Below are 24,789 nucleotides of genomic sequence, written 5' to 3'. Positions count from 1 at the left end.
TCTGCCCAGCGAATCCGTCGTATCAAGGCCACACCTGATGGTGAATTTTTTCTGCATCTCTCCCGCACTTAATAGCTTGAGAGAGCCTCCTCTGGGCCTTGTGGCACCACGTACGCAACCGTCTTCCAAAGGTAGGGGAAGAACAGCCCAATAAGCATGCTGTATTCACCGACCGCAATGCCAAGCTGGAAGAAGAAAACATTTTCTCCCCATAAGAGTCCAGCCTCTTGGATTCCCTCTGCGGAGGGGCAAAAGGAAACACGTCCTGTGACGCAGAGCCCTGCACCACCAAACTTTCTGGGGTGGGGTGTTGGCTGAGGAACTTTGGGTCTACTGGAGCTGGGCGATGGCGGTGGGCGAATTGTCCTATTTACAGGAACCCTAGCTAGGCATGGTCCACGTGCCTTGGTGGACATCAGTAAGCTCTTCATTAAATTGCAAGAGGGGTTCTGAGGTGGAAGCCCCAGGCTGAAGTTCTTCAGTCAGGTGATTAGTCCTGACCTCCATTAAGGCCAGCTGCAGTCCAACCAAGGACCTCAGCTGCCCTTTTAACCACCATGGCACTTATGCCCCCTCCTCTATAGCCACAGTTGGTGAAGAGAGCATGCCAGTATCGGGAGAAGTGTCCAGTCCACTGGCTTCTCCAAGTTCCCCATGCCAGTCCATCTGTTCATGAGAGTCATCTGGGTGACCAAGAGGGACCACAGACCCCTCCTATTCCTCTCCCGTGCCTATCACATCCACAAACTGCTCAGGCGATGTGGTTCCGGCTCTGTGTTGTCAGGGATGAGGATGGGGCTGGCACTGTCAATGGCACAGGTGGCACTGTCAATGGCACAGGTGGCACCGCAGGCACCAACTTCGGGTCAGATGCCGGGGGAGGTCGCAGTGGCACGACCGCATTGTTGCAGTGGCATGACCGGCGTCGACCCAGATCTGTTATTGGATCCTTGAGGCCCCACTGGCACCGTGGCCAGAGTCGACAGCACTCAATCTCACAGGGCTCCCCCTGACCCAGCGGGACCCGAAGGCTCATCAGAGGGGTCCCCTGCTCAAATACGCAGCTCATGGCCTTGTAAAACTCTTTAATCTGAGCGGGAGTCACTCCAGCTCCCGAAAAAGGAGGGAGGTGAAGTCGACCCTAGCTCTGATTCCGCAGAACCATGCCTAGAGCGTCAGTGCTCCTTACCTCCTTCATAGACGGACGACATTCGAGGTGAAGACGAAGTCCACTTGGACTTCTTCATCTTCTTGTGATGATTCCCAGAGTGTCCGACAACCTCGAGTGGGATGAGGAGGACTTTGGAAGCGGTCCCACGATCTCCTCTTCCTCGATTGGGACCTCCGCAGTGTCTCGCTTGAAGATGTTGGGCTGCAAGGAGCTTCAAAACCCACTACCTCAAGTTCTTAGGAGCCATGGCCCGACAGTCCCAGCACGACTTTGTATCGTGGTTGCGCTCGAGATACCATAGGCATACAAGGTGGGGACTGGTGACAGACATTGTGCGGGGACAGGCCCCGCACGGCTTGAATCCTGTCTTCCTCAAAGACATCCTTCACACACGAAGTCTCACAAAATACAGAAGTCGACAAAAAGTTGAGAAAAAACCTGCCAAAAATCGGCAGAGGGGTAGCTCTTCCCAGATCGGCTCTTAACTGGCGCTAAAAGAAAAGACCTGACGTCTGAATGCATGGGTGACGCCTATATATCCACTGTGACGTCATAACCATTGCCGATTACGTCATGCAGAGCCGAATGGAGCTACCCGATGGCACGAGCAAGGGGTATTGCTCAGCAAAAGATTCCAGATCCAACCAGACGCCTGGGAAATTCAAAAGTAAGGAATCTGCAGCTAGAAGTCTCTATCAGATACCTTTGATAATGTTAACGGGTTTCTTGATTCTCATCCAAACACCCCTCGATTCACTACTAATAAACTTGCACTTGTTTTGAAGGCCCATCCCACATCAATTTCCTTTCCCAATTTCAGTGCATCCTTGTATAAGAGTCACCCCACTCTCTTTTCAAAAAGATCCAACTATATTTTCTTTGAACTTAGTAAATTGTGAAACCCCAGTACCATTGTGAGATATGGTCCTTTATTGTCTACAAGATTTTCAACCAATTTTGTTAACCCCTTCAGTGCTGATGACAAAGCCAGCTCGTCATGGGTGTTACCTGCCCTGCGCTTATGACGAGCTGGCTTTGTCATGAATAATGGGGATCTTGATATTTTAGCACCCAGCGGGAAAACCCATAGCAGCCAAGGTGTTAATTATTTCCACCTGTAATTAATTTGATAGTTACCCCTCTGCACTAACCACTTGCTTCTTAGGTGATGCTCTGACATGTTTGATTCCTGTGGACTCTCATTTTCATCGAACACAACCTGGATATATTTATCAGTAACAATCTCTTCAAGATAACTTTCTCTAATCAAAATGTCTTACTTTAACTCAATGACACGGTATTATGTTTTCCACAAGTTTCACTGCAGACCACTTTGACTTATAATCAGTTATATAACCGAAGCAACTTTAGATAAATCCCCTACTACTCCAAAGGGACCTGAAACATCCCAAGCTACCTTGTTCTAAAGTAACACTAGCGCTTCAGTTGACACAATGGAGACCGGGTCGGTGCTTGCGATTTATCGCACAAAATACATGTGCTGCAACTCCTGACAAATCACTGACTTGCTCTACCTGCCAAATGAAGTTTTCTATTATACTGTATTTCATTACAACTGGGTCAATGTGACCATTGTGGTCTGGATTCAAAACTTTATTCTGCAACTTCTCTGTAATTGCTAATAAATATAATCATTTCATGAAAAGTAAACTCCTACTCTATGTGTCTAAATTGGACTGTCGCTCCCTCCTGTTTTTAGGTTTTGCCTGGCGAAAAGATGCGCTCTGCGCATCTTTTTCGCGCAGGCGAAAACCTAATGAAAATAGTACGGGAGACAGGAACGCCCCCGTCTTTCATTGGCTAGCTCCATAAATGGAGGCTAGCCATTGGAAGACGGGCCTGTCCGTCAATGCCGGACCAGATTCGGGGGCGTTCCCGAGATTTTTTGGCTACGTCGCGCTACGTCAGCCAAAAGCCCTCGGGAACGCCCCCGAATCTGTTCCGGCATTGAGCCGGCACCCGCCTTCCTGCTTGCGTGAGTGCTTTTTGCCTTATGTCCGTGTGTGTCTGTTCCCGCTCCCCCCCCCTCCGCTGTCAGTGTGTGGCCGTTCCCGCCCCCTCCCGCTGAAGACCTTACCGTCCCCGAAGAAGCGGATGGTGCGAGGCCTGAATACGGGGCGAGCATCAGAAACACTCTTCATGTGAACTTTCTTAGAAAAAAAAGGTACTCGCTCACCCCCGCTTTAAAAATGAGAAGTACTGGACAGCAGTGGCTCGGTTCCTCGCTTTATTAACACCGTAAGCACCAGTTGGAGCCCAGGGAGAGAGTGCTAATATGCTGCTCCATCAATCGTGCGACTTCCTTCCACACCCATAGCTCACTCCTCACCCTAGCAAAAGCCTCCCAGTTTCATCCCAACACAACCTGCCCAGAGAAGGGCTCTTTAACTGCAATCGGACACAATCGTGTACTGCATCCAATCGCCCTGTCACATTTAATTACTCCGCCCCACTCGCTGCCCCCATCAGACCCAAAAGCACTTCTGTTCCCAGTGGAGCCCTGTTCCTTGTGAGCCCGGTGACGCCCACCACTGGGGAGTTGGAGGCAGTGGATTCCGTCACGGCCCGAATGGTTCACCCTCACAGATAGAACGATAGTTCCAGTGTGGACCCAAATTGACTCCTTTTAGTCACTAATTTGCGTCTTTTTACGTATTGATATGAGGCTTGTTTACCACCGCCCATTGTTAAGTGCAAATTCATGATCGACGTAGGATGACCAGGCAGTTTGCAAAGTTCCTTGTTTGTTACGGAAGGGCCTATTTGGAGATGTGGGCATCTGCCCTGTTGTTGTTTTGCTGAAGTAGGAGTCGTTATTTATTGGAGTTTGATGTTTTGGAGATAATCTTACAGTTCAATAAAAAATGTGGGGAAAGCTTGCACTGTCACCAGTTTCATGAGCGGGGGCGGGTGTGTTCTGGTTTCGCCTCCTTTGTTGTAAGGCTCGCAGATGCAGCTTTTCTTTCCGTTTGGTGGTGCGGCCGTTCATTGTCTGTCCCGGGGGTGTAAGGGGGCGAGGGGAGTTGGCCTGTCCATTATTTCAAAGCTGTGTTCTCTCTCTAATAGTCTTCTTTTTTTAATTATTATTATATGTATCAACCTGCTGTGATTAGAGGGAATCCCACGCACTATCGATTATTTTATGCTATACACAACGTTTTTTAAAATTATATCAGAACTGCCCTGGTCATACGCAAACAGATGTGAAGCATTTAAAAGAGCGATTTTCATTCAATGCTGACGTATGGTAACCTCCATTTTAACGCACTTGGTGAAATCTAATTATAACATCCCATGTGCGCTTACAGGCATTTGCATGAAAAATCCCTCGGTATGAATAAATACAAGCTAGGAAAAGGACCGTGCATTGACTTTCACCCGCCTTTGTCCCATTTCAATTTACAAATGTGGGAGAAACTTCATTGTTTGAAGGGTGCTGAGAAAGGAACAACGTAATTTACATTGCAAATGTAAATGACACCCATAGCGGATTCCGAAACCCTGTGCGACCTGTGATGACCGTGACGATGACGCCGACGGTCAGGTAAGCTGATTGCATGGAGTACGGGAGGTGGTTGTGTGCACTAGTTTGTAGGTAGCAACTTATTATTCCCCTTTGAATAGACCCGTAAGAAGGAGCTTAAGCGTCAAGAGATTGAGAATGATATTAGACCAAGAGTCCACTGTCCCACGAACACAATATTGCCCCAATCTGAGTTTAAATGAAGAGCGATTTTTCATTTGTAATAGCACACGTGCAGTTACAGGCCAGTTTATGGAATGTTTTTAACGTTTATACAGAGCAGGATGTTGCTGGAAGCAATACACGTCCAGATAGAAATCGGGACGTACTTAATAGAGAATTGATAGTTATCAAGATCGATGACTCATCAAAATAAAGAGCTTATAGTAAATTGGGTCATTTGGTACCAAGACCAGTTACTACTTAACCCAGAGTGCATTATACCATACATAAATGCACACAAATCAAAAATTAAAGAGACATAGTGTAAAATTCTGTTGTAAATAATGTGCTCAGGTATGTGTGTATTTGGTAAATTGTTATAATAAGCTAGAAGACATTAGGAGAGGCAGGGCTTCAAAAAACATGATGTGTTGCTCTGCTTTTTAGGTTTTGACTGTTCTGTTTAAGGAAATCAAAACAAGTGATGGGTCGACTTCATGAAATAATGTCAGCCACCAGTAATCGTGTGCCCCTGTTGCCTGCGTGTGCCTCCGTGTGCCCCTGTTGCCTGCTTGTACCTCCGTGTGCCCCTGTTGCCTGCTTGTACCTCCGTGTGCCCCTGTTGCCTGCTTGTGCCTCCGTGTGCCCCTGTTGCCTGCTTGTGCCTCTGTGTGCCCCTGATGCCTGCTTGCGCCTCTGTGTGCCACTGTTTCCTGCTTGTGCCTCTGTGTGCCCCTGTTGCCTGCTTGTGCCTCCGTGTGCCCCTGTCGCCTGCTTGTGCCTCCGTTTTCGTGCCCCTGTTGCCTGCTTGTGCCTCCGTGTGCCCCTGTTGCCTGCTTGTGCCTCCGTGTGCCCCTGTTGCCTGCTTGTGCCTCCATGTGCCCCTGTTGCCTGCTTGTGCCTCCGTGTGCCCCGTTGCCTGCTTGTGCCTCCGTGTGCCCCCGTTGCCTGCTTGTGCCTCCGTGTGCCCCTGTTGCCTGCTTGTGCCGCCGTGTGCCCCTGTTGCCTGCTTGTGCCTCCGTGTGCCCCTGTTGCCTGCTTGTGCTGTGTCGGTGTGTGTGGAGGGCTCTGTGTGGCTGTGTGTGTGGGAAGCTTTGTGTGGCTGTGTGTGTGGGAAGCTTGGTGTGGCTGTGTGTGTAGGAAGCTTCGTGTGGCTGTGTGTGGGGGGGCTTTGTGTGGCTGTGTGTGTGGGGGGCTCTGTGTGTGTGGGGGGGGGCTCTGTGTGTTTGTGTGTGTCATTTGCAAGAGCTAAAGCAAGTGGCATTGTAAATGACAATGCCATTTATTTAAGTTAAAAAAAAACATAAATAAAAATAATGTCAAGAGCAATGCCAATAGCTCTAACTTTAACAAAGGCAAAACCATTGCATTGTAAATGCTTGTTTCTTAGGAGGCCGGCAATTAATACACTCTTTTTGCAACATTGTCATCCAGACATTTCTTCCGCTCATCGGGTAGCGCGCCATTCATCACAGATTCCTCCTGATTTACAGAACAGACAATTTGCACTTAATCTTTACCGTCTTCTCTGCTGCTCACCTCTGTCTCAGGCAATCTGGTCTAGAAATTTGCAGCACAATTTCTTACACCTTCTACACATTCAAGTATGTATTGAAATTTCTGAACTCGATATTGCAATCTGTGGTATGGCCCTACCACAACCATGGGTACTAACTAAATAAATCCAATGTTTTGTGATCAGTGCTTAAAACGAATACAGTACCCCAGACATAAGGCTCTGAAATATTGAACACCCCACCGCAAAGCTAGTGCCTCTTACTCTGCACCTCGCTTTTATTTCCTCTGTACCTTCTCTTTTGCAAGAATACAGCCCCCAACCGATAGTTACTGGCATCTGTCATGATGATCCTCACATCTTTTGTATCAAAAGCTTTTATCAATTGGGCCATAACTATGCCTCTCTTAAATGGACCAAACACAGACTCGCTCTTCACTCCAGATATATTTATTATTCATTTCAATAACTTTCATAAGACCAACACAGACTTAGCATGGTACTCGACAAGTCCCAACAATGAATGCAACTTATCCTTATCGCGCACTCTCATTATTTTGATCTTAGGCTCAAAACCTCTGATACATGACGTCCTAGATATCTACCTTGCAATGGACACCGCTGCATTTGTTCCTCCTCTTTGTCAACCTTCTTTTCTTCAATCAATCAATCAGGGTTTTTGTAAAACGCGACTAATCACCCATTAGTGTCTCATGTCACCTGGGATTTCCACCACCTCTTGCACCCTTCATAATGTTCAGCTGCATTCTTCCCATTTACCGAGATGACATCCTAGAAATATACAACGTCCCTTCATCTATTGGACAACATTCATTTTGGAACATGGAGGATACATAAGCCAAACCCAATGGCATGTGCTTATACTGACATGACCTTCTGGCATTACAAACTATTTAAGATGTCTAGAATCCTCATAGAAATCACGCTGGTGATACACTGCTGACATGGCTACATACGTAAATATTTCAGCATCCTTTAGATTACACAACATCCTTTTATGGTTGGGAAATGGTTGGCAGCCAACTCAGATGAAGTGAGTCTAGACACAACGTCAACAATTTGCCAGACTTACTTGTCAAAACCACAGGAGGAACCCATTCGAAACGGTTTATTATATTTCATTGATGCCTAACAAACATAATGCCATTATATTATTGATTCCATTGATGCCTAACAAATAACTAGTCTTATTTTTTTTGTATCTCCACCCTCCAGTTCAGAGCACCTTTTGTGCTGTGTGTGCTGTTGATGCTGCACAATAGAATAGTTAAGGACTTCTAGATATCTTGTTACCTATTTGTTCTCTTTTCTCTTGCACAGTGGCGGCTGCCACCGAGTAGTATGGGTAAGACGGGGATAGAAAAATAAATTAAAAGGTTTTACCTTGCTGCTGGCCACCGCCTTGCCTCCTTCCTCTTCTGTTCCTGCTGGAAGCAGAACGCACACACAGGCTCCCCCAGGCTCCCCTAAGCCAGTCACTATGCTGCTGTCACCATGACAGTAGTATCATGATCGGCCTGAGCACCATGGTTCGGCACTCAGACGAGGACCAGGAGCTTGTGCATGTTCTACACCCAGGCTGTACAAATAGCCCGTGGAGAGCATGCAAAGCGCGCATGACTGTTTGGCCGACCAACCAGCCACACAGTCATCCACACTTGAGTGCCCCAACAGCTCCTCCAATACTGGCTGCGACAAGCCCCGCCCGCCCCGTAAACCTGCCACAACACGGACAAATAAAATAATAAAAACAAACTTCTCATTTTATTTTTTATTTTTCCACGGCTAAAAGAGCAGTGGGCGATGCTCCTCTGCCTTAGCGGAGGAGCTGCTGCTGTAGCTTCTGATAACATAAATAACAGTTGATGGACAGAATGCAGAACAATGTCATACATTCACCCCAGTACAGAGATCTGGGCCTAAATCCATCGTTTTTTTGCACTCCACACCGCCCCAGTTCAGACATGGCCATATGCAAATCAGCCTTGACCCTGTGCCTCATGGGAACAGTCCAGCCCGAACTGCCAAGCCATGCTTTCCCTGGCCCGAAAACAATCTTCCGAGGACCGGTTTCTGGCTATCAGCCGTCTTCAGCCAGGATAGCTGGACTCCAGTGGTGTGGAGAGCATGGGACTCACATCTGAGCATACCCATCCCACTTGGGGTGACAAATGCAAAAATAACAGTTGATGGACAGAATGCAGAACAATATCATATATTCTCCCCAGTACAGAGATCTGGGCCTAAATCCATCGTTTTTTTGCACTCCACGCCATAACCCTGGATCACAAGACTACCTGATCAGGATGGTTGTAATCCAGCACCATATTCCGCTCCCTGTGTTCTTCCCACTACATAAAGTTAGAACCATATTTTTCAATAAACACTACACCTTTAACTTCATTATCATCAAATTTGAGATAGGCATCAAAATCCTTAAACACCTCTGCTCTTTTTGCAGATATGTTGATCTTAGATTGTCTCCGTTTGACTTGAAATCTTTTAAATTTTCTATCTCCTACTAAGATAAAAGGAGACCCAGCGTCTCCCATGATGCTTGCATCACTCTCCACCAACCAGTTGCTTCTTGGGTGAAGCTCTGATATTTTGACAAACTCCTGTTAGTAGTAACAATCTCTTCACGATAACCTTCTCTAATAAAACTGTCTCATGCAAACTCAATTACACTGCATTATGTTTTCCTCAAGCTTCATGTCAGGTCAGATAGCTGAGAGCTGCAGGGCCTACCCGAGCCTCAGCCCTATTCAGCAGTTATCTAGCTAATTTAGTTACTTTGAAACAATCATTTGGGATCTCCTGCACGGATGATGGCCAATTTACATTATATATGGATGTTAATAAAACATATATCAATCAAAATTTAGACAAAAATAAAAATTTTGAATACGTGTGAATTCCATTGCAAGTTGAAAGAGGTTAGTTAACTCGTTACGACTTAATCTGCACAGAACAGAAGTTCTAATATTCAGTAGTTGGTTTCCAGGATGGAGGCCTGTAGAATTCGGTTCAGTGTCCCTGCCAGCCAAAGTACCCTACAATTGAGGTATAGCCTTTGACTCGCTTTTACTATTTAGGGAAAATATTTCTAGGAGCACTGTTTCCTGCTTTTTCCTATTAAGGCTACTAATAAAAGTTCTGCCTTAACTTCAGTCAGCCTTTAGGAAGCCGTGGGCGAGTCCCAAACATTGTCAAGGCTGTAGTCTGGTTGATTCTAAGATTTAATAGATAATCCTGTATTTCTCATCATTTAAGGAGACTCCACTGATTGCCCATTCATAAACACATTTTGTTCTAATCATTGTGTCAAGTGGTTTACAAAGGAGACTGAGGCAAAACGGTATCGCACCTATTACTACCGTGGGTAAAAAGCAGTTTTAGAACAATGAGGCGCACGAGCCGGAAGATCAGTCGCCTTAACCCTTCCACACAGGAGAAACTCCATGATCTACATAAAAAAATATATGACTCAGCACACAAACAGCTGTACACCAAAAATATCTTTGATCGTATACAATTCAGATAATCGTAATAACAAGATTAATTACAACCAGGTCACATAGTGCACCGACTCATGATAATTTTCTTTTAAAAGTGGATTTCTTTATTTATAATCTTCTCTTTTTTAAACCACTTCTCACGGATAATAAAAGAAGTGGTACAAAAGAAAGAGAAAAACATGAATAAAGAAATCAATTTTTAAAAAGAAAATTATAATGAGTCTGTGCACTATGTGACCTGGTTGTAATTTATCTTGTTATTACGTTGATCTGAATTGTATATGGTCAAAGACATTTTTGGTGTACAACTGTTTGAGTGCTGATTTGTATTTTTCAGTCAAATCGGTGTATTTGCCATCGAGTTACATACACATGCATACACTTATATACTTGGATCGGTCATAAATTATGGTCCTTAGATCCTAATCTGCGACACTTTATGCACCCTGATTTGCTGCTAAGTGCTAGTATGGAAACATAGAAACAGATTATGACTAAAGGTAAGGTAACTTGCAGTGTGACACTTTCTAGTATGATACAATTAGATCAATTTAAGATACAAAGAAACTGGAGCAGGCATGGATACTGCCATTAGAACTCAGTATGCACTACAGCACTTCGTTTGGTTCTATTTGCTGCTAATTGTTGGTATGAAAACATGAAAGTGAAACCTGAATGACGTTGGTTTGCACTGTGACACTTTATGATCTTAGGCAATTGATCGTGTGTAGATTATGGACATTGCTAGAACTCAGTTTAAACCTTGACTCCATTTGAACGGATGCAAGAAAAGAAATCCCATGCATGTGGCAGAACACTGGGATCGTTTACGATATCAAGAGATAGAACTAAGGGTTCCGATTTACCTTAACTTGCTGCTTTGTACACTGGTCACCTTCAAATACATATACGTAATTATTGATAGTGGCAGAACGTGGGGAGAGCTTACAAATCAAAAGGAAGAAGTTACCTGAATCGATCTGCTTTAGATAGCTGCAATTGGTATTTTCTATTCCCGAACGCGGACAGATGGTTGTTAGTGTTGCTAATTTGCATTATGATGCGCCTGGGGTCCTGTACAGAAAGATATTCATTTCACTTGCTGTGATATTGTAATGCTTGGGACTTTATACCATGAAGATGCTCAATAAATACATGAGAATAGAAGCATAATTTAAAGCGTGGGGGTTGTGCAACAGCACCAAATGTGGGAAGGAACTCACTTCACCGGTTAACATGTAATGTCTGGTTCTACGTCCCCTAGAGAATATGTACATAGATATATGCGATTAGTGGTTCAGTGTGAATTGTGGGGGGGTATGCGTGAAGGATGTACATAATTCATTGTATTGTGGGGACAACAAAGATGCAACTGTCATGGCAGGTGGCTTGACAAAGTAACTGTGGAGGTAGCGGTCTAGTTAATCAAACCAAATGTTAGTGCAATGAAAGAAAGAGGGTATGAAGACATAATGATGAAGGGAAACGAGTTGGCTGGGTTGAAGGTGTTAGCCAAAGCGAGTAGTCTTCCTGTTGATTTTATGGGGCTCGATAACTAAAAAAAGGAGTTTACAACCCTGATGTGCCTGATTTTTTAATGGGATGCAAGGCACACCTGGTGCGGTTATATACAATGGCGATTAACACCTGAAGCGAGTATATATCAGTTTCTATCACTGAAATCGTCTTGGAAGACTATCATAATGCCATTTTCCACACATTGACAATGCCTCTATATTTTTGCCCACACTTGCTTACCTCTTAACACACTGCGCATCACTGGAGTTACAGAATGCTGGACCATCTGCACTGTTATATAGAGCAGTAGTCTTTTGTCTATGTCTGTCACTGAAGTTTGCTTGTCATCTTTGCGCCTAGTCATCGTCTGATGACATGATGTTTTTACTGCATGCTGCAAAATTGACAAGTTTTTGCCATGTCACAAAAAACATAGAAGTGTCACTAATAGATTCTATAAAAACCAATGTCCATTTTCAAAGCGCGCTATGTGATCAAGACCACAGGCTTGTGGTCGAAACGTGTCATCCTGACATGCTAAAGAAATAAACTGATTCATTGTATCTTCAACTGGAGTCTGTGGCATTGTTTGGCCCGCATCAGTCCGGATCTTGGATATATATATATTCTGTGCAGTCACACTTGATATGATCCCTTTACTCAGAATCTGCCCATCGTATCAAAGTCCCTAAAACATGCGAGGTAAGAATGGAAGACCGAACCTTTGTAGTGGTGGCAGTTAAGGTACGGACCACTCCCTCTCTGGCACAACACTGAACAACTCTGCATTTATGTAAGCTTATAAAAACCTCTCTGTCAGTTAATAGGTCTGATACGTGCAAGTGCTTTTTTGCCCCAAAACCCATTTCCAGAGTAGATGCTCACTGTACAAAATGAAAAATCAGTCAGTCATGGTGCGGCATTCATGAACTGCAATAACTGTGCATTTCTTAAGTACAATTGAGTAAAATAACTTTAATACAAAATAAAAAGGATCCTAATTTTATTTAGTACAGGATAATTTAAACACAAGGTGAATAAAAAGAGCTAACCATTAAAGCTGCAACCTCATTTTAAAACAGCACCTTAATCAAAGAAGGAAATGTATTCTCCCAAGCTCTTCACACAAGGATTGAGCCTGAAAACCCAACTCTTTCTCTACAGTGGTTTAATCCGCCATGCCCTCTTGATCAGACTTAGGGTTGAATATCAAACATTGTTTTCCCAAATAAGTGTTATAATATCCCAGTGCTCCTGCTTTCAACACATGTTGACTTCTATCAGTCGCCCCATCAAACACATATAATGGATTTCCCGAAACACCCAGGTATTAAAGCAGTGGTTGTTTTTTCAAACATTCTCCCTAGTTCAGAAAGGGATACTCACAAATAACCTTTCTACAGCAAAGTTGAGTTTCCAAAACTCAAATGGAGAATCCCAATCACATCTGATTCAACACAGCAGTGGAAATACCGGACTCCCATGCTGAGCAAGTGTGGATTATTTTAATCTCTTTCCGGTAACAAACAAACTCCTTTAATTTAGCAAATTAATTTATCCCCTTACTAAAACATCTAACATTTTCTGAATGAATAGTGGCTTACTACCCACTGTTGTTCATAAACAAAGACCGATTCTCTCTGCCTCATAGATGCAGAATGTCAATGCAAAGTGTATTCGCTTTCTTCTAGCTTTTTGCACTGGACATATCGCCCAAAAGGAAGGTATTTTTTTATCTTTGGGTACAGATGGTTGGTAGGAAGAGACGTTGCATCCAGGGTTACTCCTCACATCAAGCAAAAGACAGACCACACTAATATGAGTCGAGCATTAGCAGCTAGGAATGATTTTAGCGTGCTCTGCTCTTTGTCCATCATGAACCTATTTATAATTGTGCTCAACTTTTCCAATATTTGAGCAAAAAGGTAAATAGATGTCACGAGGGACGAATGCAGCCCAATGATGTAGCCAAATAAAAAGCCGCAAAAAATACCAATAACAATAGTCTCGTAAGTGTATAATTGAGAACCAAAATCTCCAATAAATTGTATGATCAAAACACCACCCGTTTAGTTCAGAATTATAGAGTACAGTGAGATGAATAAAACCCAAAGATTATCTACAGTGTGTGAGGTTGTTGTACAAGAACAGCAGGGCTTACTATGCAAAGAACCAAAGTACACTGGTCAACCTCTGCTGGATCCAAAATTGCAAATAAGGTTTGCGGAGCTCTTCTGGTGCTCTTAGTAAAGATGCCGCGGATTAGGGTTGTAATGCACAGTTGGTACCATGCTGGAGCAAGGAAGAGAAGCAGTGCTTGCGGCCAGGATTGAAGTAAGTTGGCAGTTATTCATATCTCTTCTTACTTAGACGAAATTTGAATATAGTATGGTACAACCGTGGACCCGTGGTGTGCTTTGCTTTCTGTAGCACTAGTAGCTCTATTCATCATGTATCCGACTGCTCTAGCTCCCAGAATGTCAAAGATCCTCCCATTACTTTGGTGGGCAGTGATTGGTCCCATTATGCCTAGTGTGCAGATCTTGATCTTGATGAAGCCCGGACTCTGAAGTTTTCATCTGTTACGCAGGACAGCAAACGTTTTGCTCAGAAATGCCTCCGCGCATTAATCTAACTGCCACCAAGCATTTACGCAGAAATCCCGTGGAGACTACACCAATGGCAAAGCAGCACTGCACAAATTACAACCCAAGAAGCTTATGTGCCAGATTATTGTCCAGAAGAGAAGCTCTGGTGTCCTCACGCCGACGGGAAGCTAGCTCTCTGCTTCCAGCAGCGTTTTTTCATATGGAAGTAAAGGTACATAGACAGCAGACACATGGAGGACAGGATGTAAAGGACGATGCAGAGACTGAGGTCCAGACGAGAGAAGCCTAGCTCAAGCATCCGGAACCAGCGCCGCTGGGAGACGGGCCCCTTTGGATTGGCTCCTTCCACTGAAATCCCTTTAAGATACTTTGAGCCAGCACCCTTCTTTCTCAGGTGCTCATGCACTGCTACATAGTCCGCATCAAGTAGCAAATCCTCCTCGAGCCTATGCGACTGCAGCCCTCTCTCACCTGCACTGCGCTTCCTTCTTGCTTTCTGCTTGTAGTGTGTGTCAATAAAGGAATCTAGATCTACAATGGCATTATCCTCACTTTTAGACTTTGATCTCATCCGAATGACGGTGGGTCGTTTTTTGTGCAGCTCTACTTGGGGCATCTCCTTTGCCATGCCCTGCCTCTCAAACATCTCCTCCTCCTCTTCCTCATTCTCCTCCATCTCTTCCACCTCATTCTTAGCGACATCTCGTCTCTGTCTGATTTCCACTGGAGTGGTGCTGTCCGGCCCCGCTTTGGGTTTCTCAAGAGCCTCTCCCTCTACCCTCCTTTGCCTCTTCAGCAGCTCCTGCTCGTCCTCCAGGTAGTCATTCACAATATTCTCTTTTCTGTAGTGCGCCTTCAGGTAGTGACGTACTTCGCTCACATCCCAATAGTGTTCTCCGTCCTTCACCCACTGACAAAGGGGGCAAAGGTCAGGCGTAGGCCACTGCAGCTTGGGGAACCTTGGATCTTCACTCTTTTCCCCTAGGAAAACAAGAAAGTGTGATGCTTTATTCCACATGGTTGAGTTCACACACACTAGTTCTACTGGACTCATGGTGACATTCTGGAGAATACTGTGTTCTATGGTGCCCCCGTCTGTGGAACAGAAATACCTTTGCTGTGCCTCTTAACTACCCCAACAGGTCTCCTCACTTGCATCCCTTACTGTGGTTTCATTTCGAACATGTCATCCTCTCATAAAATGTATACCATATTATACTTAGTTTAACCCTCAACCCTGAGTGTGTCTTCCTCCGTGGGACCTTTCCACTTGCAAAATGAGCCAAATTCATACAGATATCAATAGTCATCTTCTAGGCAAATGCTCCTCATCTTTCTAAGAATGGTTCCCCTTTTGTTGACTATGACTAACACATTAAAATAAGCTGGATGAGGTTTTTGTCCTCCTGGAATAGTGCAGTAATTTGAGGGAGGCATTTACATCTCAATCCCCACATAAACTGGTGAACTAAAGGAACAGTACTGGATTCTCCACCAGGCTTATAAGTAAAGCTGAAATGGGTGGCAAATATTCCTGGACTGTGTTGCTGCCAATCACAGATTCCACAGAAGCCAGACATGTGAAATGAAAATGTCAAAAGATGAAGCATCTGCACAAAGCAAGTATCCATCAGGAACAAAGTGAAGCATTAGTGGCTCATGAGGGAGGCAGGAGTGACAGGAGGGAGAGACTCAGCAACTAAATGGTGCTTATGTTTCTGTCTGCAGAGGTAACATTTTGTTGCCAATCTTCGGAAGATATCTGTGGCAAGGCAGCATTTATTAGAACTCACCTGCCAAACGAGCGTTCACCTCGTTGTGCCGATCCCAAAGCCACTCGATGGCCTCATCTCGAGTGCTCACGTTCCCCAGGGACTTCCTGGCCATGGCCTCAAAGTGCTTGGCACACTCCTCACAGCCAAAGAAGTTCTGGACATAAGCCCTCATGGAACGGAGGATATCCACTGCATCTGAAGAGAAGAGAACGATGGACATCAGGTGACCTGCGTCACAGTGCACCAAGGCAGATGCCATGGCATTCATTCCTCCTCCTCGCCCTGCCACACTAGAACTATCACCAACTCTCATACACAGTGATATGGCACGTTACAACATTTAATCTACTACAAATAATTTGAGATGCTGAATCATGCCTACCTTCCATTAGAAAATTAGCCTGTAATGAATGTTACTCTCTATAATGCAGTGACAGAGAAAGAATGAGGCGCATTTATGGTTCGCATGGCATTGACGTTGCATGGGGACATGTGCATTACCATTAGGCACAACATCACAAGGGATCCTGGTGAGCTACTTTAAATGTGTCCTGTAGACTGCAGCCCCACTACAGTACGACATAGCACCAAATATCCTGGGAAGGATTTACAAGCCCCCTGCGCCACCAGTACATCACTTTTTGTGACATACTGGTGGCGCAGGGGGCTCCTCCATATTTACAAGGACAGGAAAAGCCACCCTGCGTGACTTTTCCTCTCACTGTAAATATGACCCCTTCTCACGCAGCACTTTACGTTGAAGGGGCGTTCCATGGGTGTTCCCACGCAACACCCATGGAACAAGACAACTCCAGATTTACACCCTAGAGGAGATGTTAGTGAGGCACAACTAGGAGAAATGTTTTCATTTCTCCTAGTTTTTTGCTCTTTCAATGCGTGCTGCATTCTACAGCACGCATTGAAAGAGAAGAATGCCTGTAGTGATTGTTTTTGTGCAGGAAGGTGCCCCTTCCTGCACAAAAAAATCTCCCCATCACACAGGCATCCTTGCACCATTGTGCAAGGGTGCCTGCGCCAGCGCATGGCTGCGGTTTGTGGGCCAGCGCAGGGGGAAGCACAGAGATGCAACATATTCTTGTAAATATATCGCATCCCAGTGCTTCGGAAGTGCCGCAGCCAAAGGGCTTGTGGTACCACTCTGCAGCACTTCCTTGTAGATCTGCCCCTCAGTGTTTTACAATGATCAAGACCTTAGAACCAGCAGTGTAAAGAAACGAAATGATTACGTATCTGTTGAAGTAATTTTGCAGCTTGAAGAATTTTCTGGATTTGCATGTTGTGCGTTATTCTGCCATCTAGTGGTAAAGTCTGTAATTGTCTCTTCTAATCCCTTAATGGTTAGGTCTAGAATTTACTCTTTTAATACCTTCTTTCGCTCTGATCATTTGGTCCTATGCTCCTCCTTGCATGACATCATACATATGCTCCGGAAATTCCTCATGAGGTTGCTATTTTTAGATTCTTTTATCCCCTCGGGCAACCACCTGGTAGTTCGGGCCAATGTTCTCTCTAATATTTTTCCCCTATGTGCAGAAATGAATGGTCTCTGTGCACTGCAGTCAGTCAATGCCATGTGTGTTGAAGACATGTAACAACTAACTAAGCAAGCGAACTCCCTGACTCAGTGGTATATGCCACACCAAGGGTGTGTTTATTAAGGAAAACAAAATGGTGCATTTGGGTCCATTTTAGCTACATGGAATAAATCACTGATGGCTGCATAAATGCTTAGAAGACGATTCTTCCAAATAATTAGCCACTCTTACAACATAAAATGAGTGAGATATTCAACTAAAATGACAACCATTCACCCCGCTGTGGTTCAACAATAGCTGATCATCTTTGTATATTTGTGCAATGTCCAAGCATAGTAAAGCGTTGGCATGAACTCAAACAAAAATTATCACCATTTCAGATAATGCTGCCAGAGGGCGAGGTTATGTTGTTTGTTTTGAATTCTGATCTCGGTGACTGGTTGTACGCATGTTAATTAATACGGGTGACCACAGTGTTCAAACCCAGACACTGGAAACCTAGTCATAAGATGTAAATCAGAACTCCTTTGACCTAAGACACAACTCAATAAGCAGGTGGCAATCTGCAGAAATTCCTAATCATGGAGTATGAACCCCAATTTCTGACTACCACTCTAGAAACATAAGTGCAGCATCTTCAGCCTGTTGCCTTTTAGTTATTAGTCCTTTGCATTCATTATCTTGTAGTTTTGCTTTTGCTATCGCGGTATACACTTGAAAATAATGCCATTTTGTGCTCAAGTAGCGTGGGTTTTGAAAACCCTAATTTAGTGCATTTCCAGTGATGTTAGTACAATGTTCAAATCGGAGTAACATATGGAAGTTTTTCTGTGTCTCAAAACTGCTGTGGGTGAAAAAAAAATTACTATACGTGTCTCTCTCTTCTCCAATAGAAAGGATGGTCTGAATTAAAACTGAGGTCTATCTGCAGAGATTGTGGAGGCTTTTTTCCAGAATCATTGGTGCTAGAAAGAAAAACTGAAGTCCGTTAGTAGCGCCTATGTGTGTAGGTTTCATTGTTAGTATAATAGGGATTGTGCCTGTAGAAGAGAGGGAATGAGAGGGCAGGAGAAAAATGTTGCAAAATGCTGAAGAAGCAGTAGAAAAGGGGGAAAGAAACTAGAGCAATGGGGAGACTAAAAGAGAAAAGCTACTCATGGCAAAATGAGCAGAACAAACAAAGAGGTCGGGGGACACACACTGAACAGAGGTTAACAATTTCTTTCTTTAGTGAAAGACTTCTGAGAGGAGGGTTTGGAAAAAGGAGAGAAAACATGGAGGGAAATACATAAAAAAGATTATTAAAAACTAAATATGGTTACAGGAGGTTGACAAGGATATTAGAGAGAGGAATAAATAAGAACTTGCAAACACAAGAGAAAAGGCGAAACGTGTGGGCTATTTCCTACGGATTGCGGTTCTTGCTTTGAAACCTTACATAACTAGAAGAACAAATAAAAAACCATCCTGTACTAACCTAGGGTCACTGATTTTTTGAATATATTGGAACCTGAAAACAAAGTACCATACAGCAACTCAGCTCTATCCTTTCTCTATGTAGACGCATCTCACCTTTAGTTTGCTGACGTTTTGAAGAGACGTGACCTATTAGATTTAGTGCTTGGCTTGAAACATGTTAACTAAAATCTTGTGCTTCATCCAGGATTCCTCCTCATTAATATTTGGGAACCTCTTTGAGTTTTATGTTACTGTATCAAGGCACATCATGCAACAAGCATACACTTTAGGCTAGCCAGACCTATTTGCTTTGCCAAGCCTCATTATTTATTTTATTTAATGTGTTTTTATATAGCGCAAACTTTACCCAAAGGTGTCCGAGCGCCTTACAATATGACTGTTGGAAAAGGCCCTTTTTGCAAGGTTATCCCCAAACTTTTTGCTTCTTCCTCCCTTGTTTCTCGTGATTTGTGGTTGTTGGCAATAGGACTCTGGGCACTTTACCACTGCTGATCAGTGCTAATGTGCATATGCTATCTGTGTAAATTGTGATTGTAATTGGTTATCCATAATTGGCATATTTGTTTCACCCAGAAGTCCCTAGTAAAGTGCACGGAGTGCACCAGGGCTGGTGATTCAAATGCTGCTAGTGGGCCTGCAGCACTGTTTGTGCCACCCACATGAGTAGCTCTAAAATGGCGTCTCAGGCCTGCCACCGCAGTGACTGTGTGCAGTCTGTGAACTGCCATGTCAACCTGGAAGGCCCAAAGTACCCCCCTGGGCAGGGTGCAGTGTATGTGAAAGGTAGAGCATATACTAGTGCAGGTAGTGAATGACAGCCGTTTTCGTTTTTCACTATGTAAGGCTACCTTGCCCTTAGGCCATCATGGGGGATGCTGGCTACAGTGGCTACCAGCATATCTTCCCATAGGAGCAAGGTAGGACATAAAAGTCTGGTATCCCTGAACTCAGAATTTAATAACACATCTTTTAGGAAAGGTGTTTTTTTAAATCCTGTGTTTGAGAGCCGCACTTTTAGAAAGTTGCTGTTCTCTTGTCTGACCTTTCTGTGTGTCTTTGCCTGTTTGTGAATTGACTGTCTGGTTTGAGAGTGAAAGAGGCTGGGGAGCCCCCAGGAGGCTGGCTGAGTCAGCCCTAGGCTGAATGACTGCATCTGCATCTTGAGTGGTGGGAGGGGATAGCACCCGGGCCTGAATAGGGCTGTGCCTGCCTTCCACAATGCTAGCTCCACCTCCTGCTGGGCAGCTGACGACCCTGCCCCTCTCCCTGAAATGAAAGGAGAGGCCAAGAAAACAAAGTGCTCAAGGTACACCCAGAACTGGTTCAGACCGGGCTCAGAGCCCTCCTGCACAAAGGGAACAAAGACTTTTAGGGGTATAAGTACAAGACCCCTAACTACAGAAAATTAGATCATCCTGGAATCAAGAAGGAACCTCTGCCAAGAAGAAAGCTGGAAGACTGAAGAAGGAATACTGTCTGCTGTTGCTAGACTGACATGCAGTTGCTTTGCTGCCAAGGAGAGAGGAAGGACTTTGCTTTGTGCTGTGTCCCCTTCCTTGAAGGAGTCTCCAAGGGACCGAAGAAGAGCTGACTTCCTGTTAAGAAGTCCCAGGAACAAAAGGACTTCACCCCCAGCTTCCCTGAACTCTGCTGAGAGAGTTCTGTCCTTCCTAGAGTGCTTGGGCCAATTGTGGTGCCTCTGGAAGTTGTACCTGTGTTGGGAAGCTGGAAACCAAGATTTAAGGAACTTTCTGTAAGTTTTATCGCATCACTCGCTTGCGGAGCGCATCCGCGTCAGTGCGAGGAAATTCACCCCCATACGAAGGCCAAGATCGTTGCCGCGCCTGTTGCCGCTGCCAGAGTCGTTGCATCCTTCATTTGCGGGTCGCACCAGTCCGGTGTGGGAGGATTACCATCACTGCGAGTATCGTCGCAGAGCCTGTCGTCACTGGGCGAGATCGTCGCACCGCTTGCTTGCGGACCGCATCACGTCGCTGCAAGAGTCGTCACAGAGCCATTGCATTGAGGGGTCGCGAGAGTAGAAGATAGATGCTGAGCCGCGCATCGTCACCGCACCGGAGATCGTCCCCGCCCCGAAGATAGTCGCATCGTACCTTTTGCGAGCCACTTCCACCGAAACCTGTGCAGCGGAATCCACGCAAGGTATTGCATCCCTCCCCATACAGACCGAAGTCACTGCAACACGCCCGCTGCGTCCAGCTGGGTTGTCGCATCGCCTCCCCAGGGTCTCAGGAGTGACGCATCGCTTGCTTTTCAACGCTACAGCTTTCAATTGGAACTTTTGTCGCATCTAAAAGGTACTGTTGGCTACAACGTGACGCAACTGTGATTATTTTAACGCAAACTAAAGGACACTTTGGAAACCATATTCTTGAACTGTGTATGTTGGATTTTTGTCGTTTTGGTCTTGTGTAGTTTAGATTAAATACCTTTATTTTTCTAAACTGTTGTGGAGTCAGTTCGTGGTGTTTTCACTGTGTTACTGTGAGTGTTGGTACAAATACTTTGCACATTGCCTTCAATAAGCCTTACTGCTCGTGCCAAAAACTGAATAACTAAGTTCACATAAGAATGGTAGTAAGTACAAATGTCTACTAGAGATACTAGTGGTTAGAGTTACAAAGAATTAGCTGAATAAGTAAACAACAATGATAATCGGGTGAATTAGTAGAATTGAAAATGTTTAAATTCTGAAAATAAGAGCCTAAATTAAACATTACTAAGTAGTGAGGAAGGGGTTGTTGTCTTAAGTGCCTCAGTTACTTCTGATAACTACTTTGTTAGATTTATGTGCCCTTTTTCTCTTCACACTTTTCGAAAATTCTCAATTGGCATCCCTTACACATCATCTTTCTCTTCATCGCGGTCTTTCAACTCTATCCTTCTGCATGCACTTCCGAATCACCTCCCATTCACTCTTATCACCTGTAAACATAGCATTTTCTTTTCCTCTGGCACTGTCAGTTTATAGCTGTGCATAAAATTGCAATTACAATTGACACATTTGTGACCAACGCTTTGTGCACTTTGCAGAGAGGCCAGGGATTGGCTATGCATGAAATATGAATACCGGTATGACCCAGTAATGGGCAATGTGAGAAACTCACACTACTGTAAGTCTGCTCTGGAGCCCTTAGTCGTGTCACCCATCCATACCCAGAATCTACCCAGTTGCATGAAAAACGCAATGGAAACGCAACCACTTGGTGTTTATAATCATTGATGATAAATAGAGGAATCATTTTGCTTGTATAGTTATAGGCATGAATTCAGGGCAGTAGGACATTGTTTGAAAGTCAGTTTTTAATTACTGTTAGGTCTGAGCACTGGCAGGACTGACCCTGTTAAAGCACTTAACACCTTTTCAAGTGCATTCAAACAGCAAGCATCCCCTGCCAATACTGAAAGGAGCCAAAGCGCTTGGAAAAGTGATAGCTGCTTTACATAACAATGCACTTCATTCCAATTGAGAAGCAGGTGGCATTGCAAACTGCTGCTTGCTTCTGTAGTCAGGCCGCCCTCCTCTAGTAGCAGTCCCATCAAAGTTGTTGTTGTGCAGCAGCGCTGCTCACTGATTCCCTTCTCGTTTTCATCATGCACACCAAGAAAAAGCTTCCTTTTGTGGTCCTGCGCTTTTAGAAGAAACAAAGGATCGCAAAGTCTCTCTTGATGCATGTTCCTGCAGGCTGGAAAAGTGTAGGATGCGCGCCCCGTACAGGGAACGTAGGTTATGGCTTACTCTTCCCCTGTATCTATTATTTCTATCTTCCTCATTTGCAAATTCTCATTGTTCTGAGGAGAGGGGTGGGTCACACGTGAATCTAGAAAATTAATCAAGCTGCAAAACTACACCTATATATAAGTAACTATTTCTTTTTCCTGCATTCATATTTTCTGGATTCATATGCTGTGCTTTGATTTTGCAGTGGTATCCTCTTCTATTGGTAGGCTAGGAGGTCGAGAAGAGGGTCTATTTGCAAACAGATGTAGTTGGACCATTTGTCTCACCTGTGCTTCATTATTAGCTTCAATGTCCTCAAAAAAATATTTTGTGATGGGGTGCACTGAAGACCATGCGGATGTAATTTATTGCCACATTAGCAATAAAAGGAAGTGTTATTCCCTTTTTCTTGTGGAGCGTGCCCGTGGTTGATCTCCCACTGCTACTCCTGCTGTCTTGTAGCATGTCTGGACTATGCAAAAAGCCAGAGCTCTTTTAATGACTGGGGGGATCCTTGCTTGTCGAGGTGAAGGACATGAACAGATTTCCTTTCCTGATTGGTTGTGTTCCCTTTAGATAATACATATTTGTCTTTTGGACTTTGATTGTATGCAGGGGCTTTTCCGTTTGAGATATGGGGCCTGATTTGAATCTTGGCCGATGGGTTACTCCGTCACAACGGTGAATGATATCCCTTCTGCTCAAATATAAATCCCATTATATCTTATGGGATTTATATTTTGGCGGACAGGGTAACCGTCACCTTTGTGACGGAGTAACCCATCCACCAAGATCTAAATCAGGCCCGTAGTCTGTTAGAAAGTATGCAGGTAAGTGAATGGCCTGGTTGACATGAAAGCGCAGTATCACCTTTGGCAAGAAACTGTTTGTTCTCATTAGCACTCTGTCCTTGCCTATTTGCAGGTAAGAATTCTGTGCGGTGAGCGCCCTTTGGCCTTGCTCATCCTCGAAAGCTGACCAGGCACATCCAATTTGGGCCCCTTAGCTGTCTCCAATTTTCTGTGTACCAGTTGGGCAGTGGCCTGGGCCCTTTTGTACACTATTTAGAACACAACCCACTCCTTCTAGTTGTCAGAGGTTTATGCAGAAGATTCCTCAACCTGTTCCAGCCGGTGGCTACCACAAAAGTCCTTGTGCCCATGCTCATTCTTCCAAGTTTAAAACAAAATAGCACTGTATACGCCTCCCTGTTCCACTCAAACTAATGAAAACAAGCTTGCAAAGTCAATATATCTGCCTTGTGTTCTTTTTGAATGCATGTAATATAAATATTGTTCCATATGTTGGTGCCTTTAATACATGCCTTGTAAATTATAGGCACTGCTTTTTGTCACAACAGAGCTGTAATGTGAATTTAGTGGCACTAGTATCCATCATGTTAGAGGCATATGAGCTGCAGATCTCCCACTTAGCATTAGGTCGCCATCTGGTGGTGAGCTTGGAAGAAGTCTTTGTAGTCACAAGATCGGTGACTCCTCCCTTGGACGATAGCGTGCATGGGCATCGACTCCATCCTTAGATTGTTTTTTCCGCCATTGGGTTCTGATGAAACTTTTCCGCTCCGGTTCGAAATCTACTTTCCAAAGTAGTTCGACTTGAAAAAACTTCCTTAACTCTTCGGATTAACTTCCAAACATTTATAACCTTCCACTCAACTTCATCGGCTCGATTCCGGTCATCAACGCGGGCTGTTGGGCCTATCCACGCCGTGAGGCCTAGAGCTCATGGAAAGGACGCCATTCAAGAAATGCCCCCAGTGTGGAGCAAAATTCCCGCACAGTGACATCACAAGGTCTGTAACCTGTGCTTATCACCTGAACACGACTAGTCCAGCTGTCCAGCCTACGCATCCTTTAGATCGAAGAAGACTATTCGAGATCGAAGGGCCAGTCGACACATCATGCAGAAATCAGCTCCGGAACCGGTGGGCATCTTTGACGAAGGCCCAGATGTCCCAGAAGAAGATTCTGAGGATCTAAAAATCGTTTCAGAGGCAGACGACTCCGATGACTCCATCACTCTGGGTCAAAGAGGGAGTACTACTGCCCCTACCCCAACCCCCCCCCCCCCCCCCCCCCCCCCCCACCAAAATCGAAGACAATGGTCAACACTCCGCCTGCTGGGCCCAGTCGTGACCGAAAACATACTTCAGGCGCC

The 24,789-nt window shown here is 44.7% G+C and overlaps 1 protein-coding gene across 1 annotated transcript in view; it reads right to left on the bottom strand.

The window, feature by feature from the left end:
- Window positions 1–12,405: 12,405 nt before the first annotated feature.
- Window positions 12,406–24,789, bottom strand: part of QSOX1 (quiescin sulfhydryl oxidase 1) — a 357,780-nt gene continuing 345,396 nt past the window's right edge. The window contains exons 11-12 of the mRNA XM_086955434.1: window positions 15,853–16,029; window positions 12,406–15,040 (exon numbers count right to left, since the gene is read on the bottom strand). Of these exons, the coding sequence (XP_086811560.1) occupies window positions 14,211–15,040; window positions 15,853–16,029 (1,007 nt within the window). The 3' untranslated portion in view covers window positions 12,406–14,210. The remainder of the gene's footprint in view (window positions 15,041–15,852; window positions 16,030–24,789) is intronic.

This window comes from Lissotriton vulgaris, chromosome 1_1 (genome assembly GCF_964263255.1).
Source record: "Lissotriton vulgaris chromosome 1_1, aLisVul1.2, whole genome shotgun sequence".
In the NCBI taxonomy this organism is placed as follows: Eukaryota; Metazoa; Chordata; class Amphibia; order Caudata; family Salamandridae; genus Lissotriton; species Lissotriton vulgaris.
Note: the sequence above shows the minus strand (reverse complement) of the source record. Positions and strands in the feature narration are given on the sequence as shown.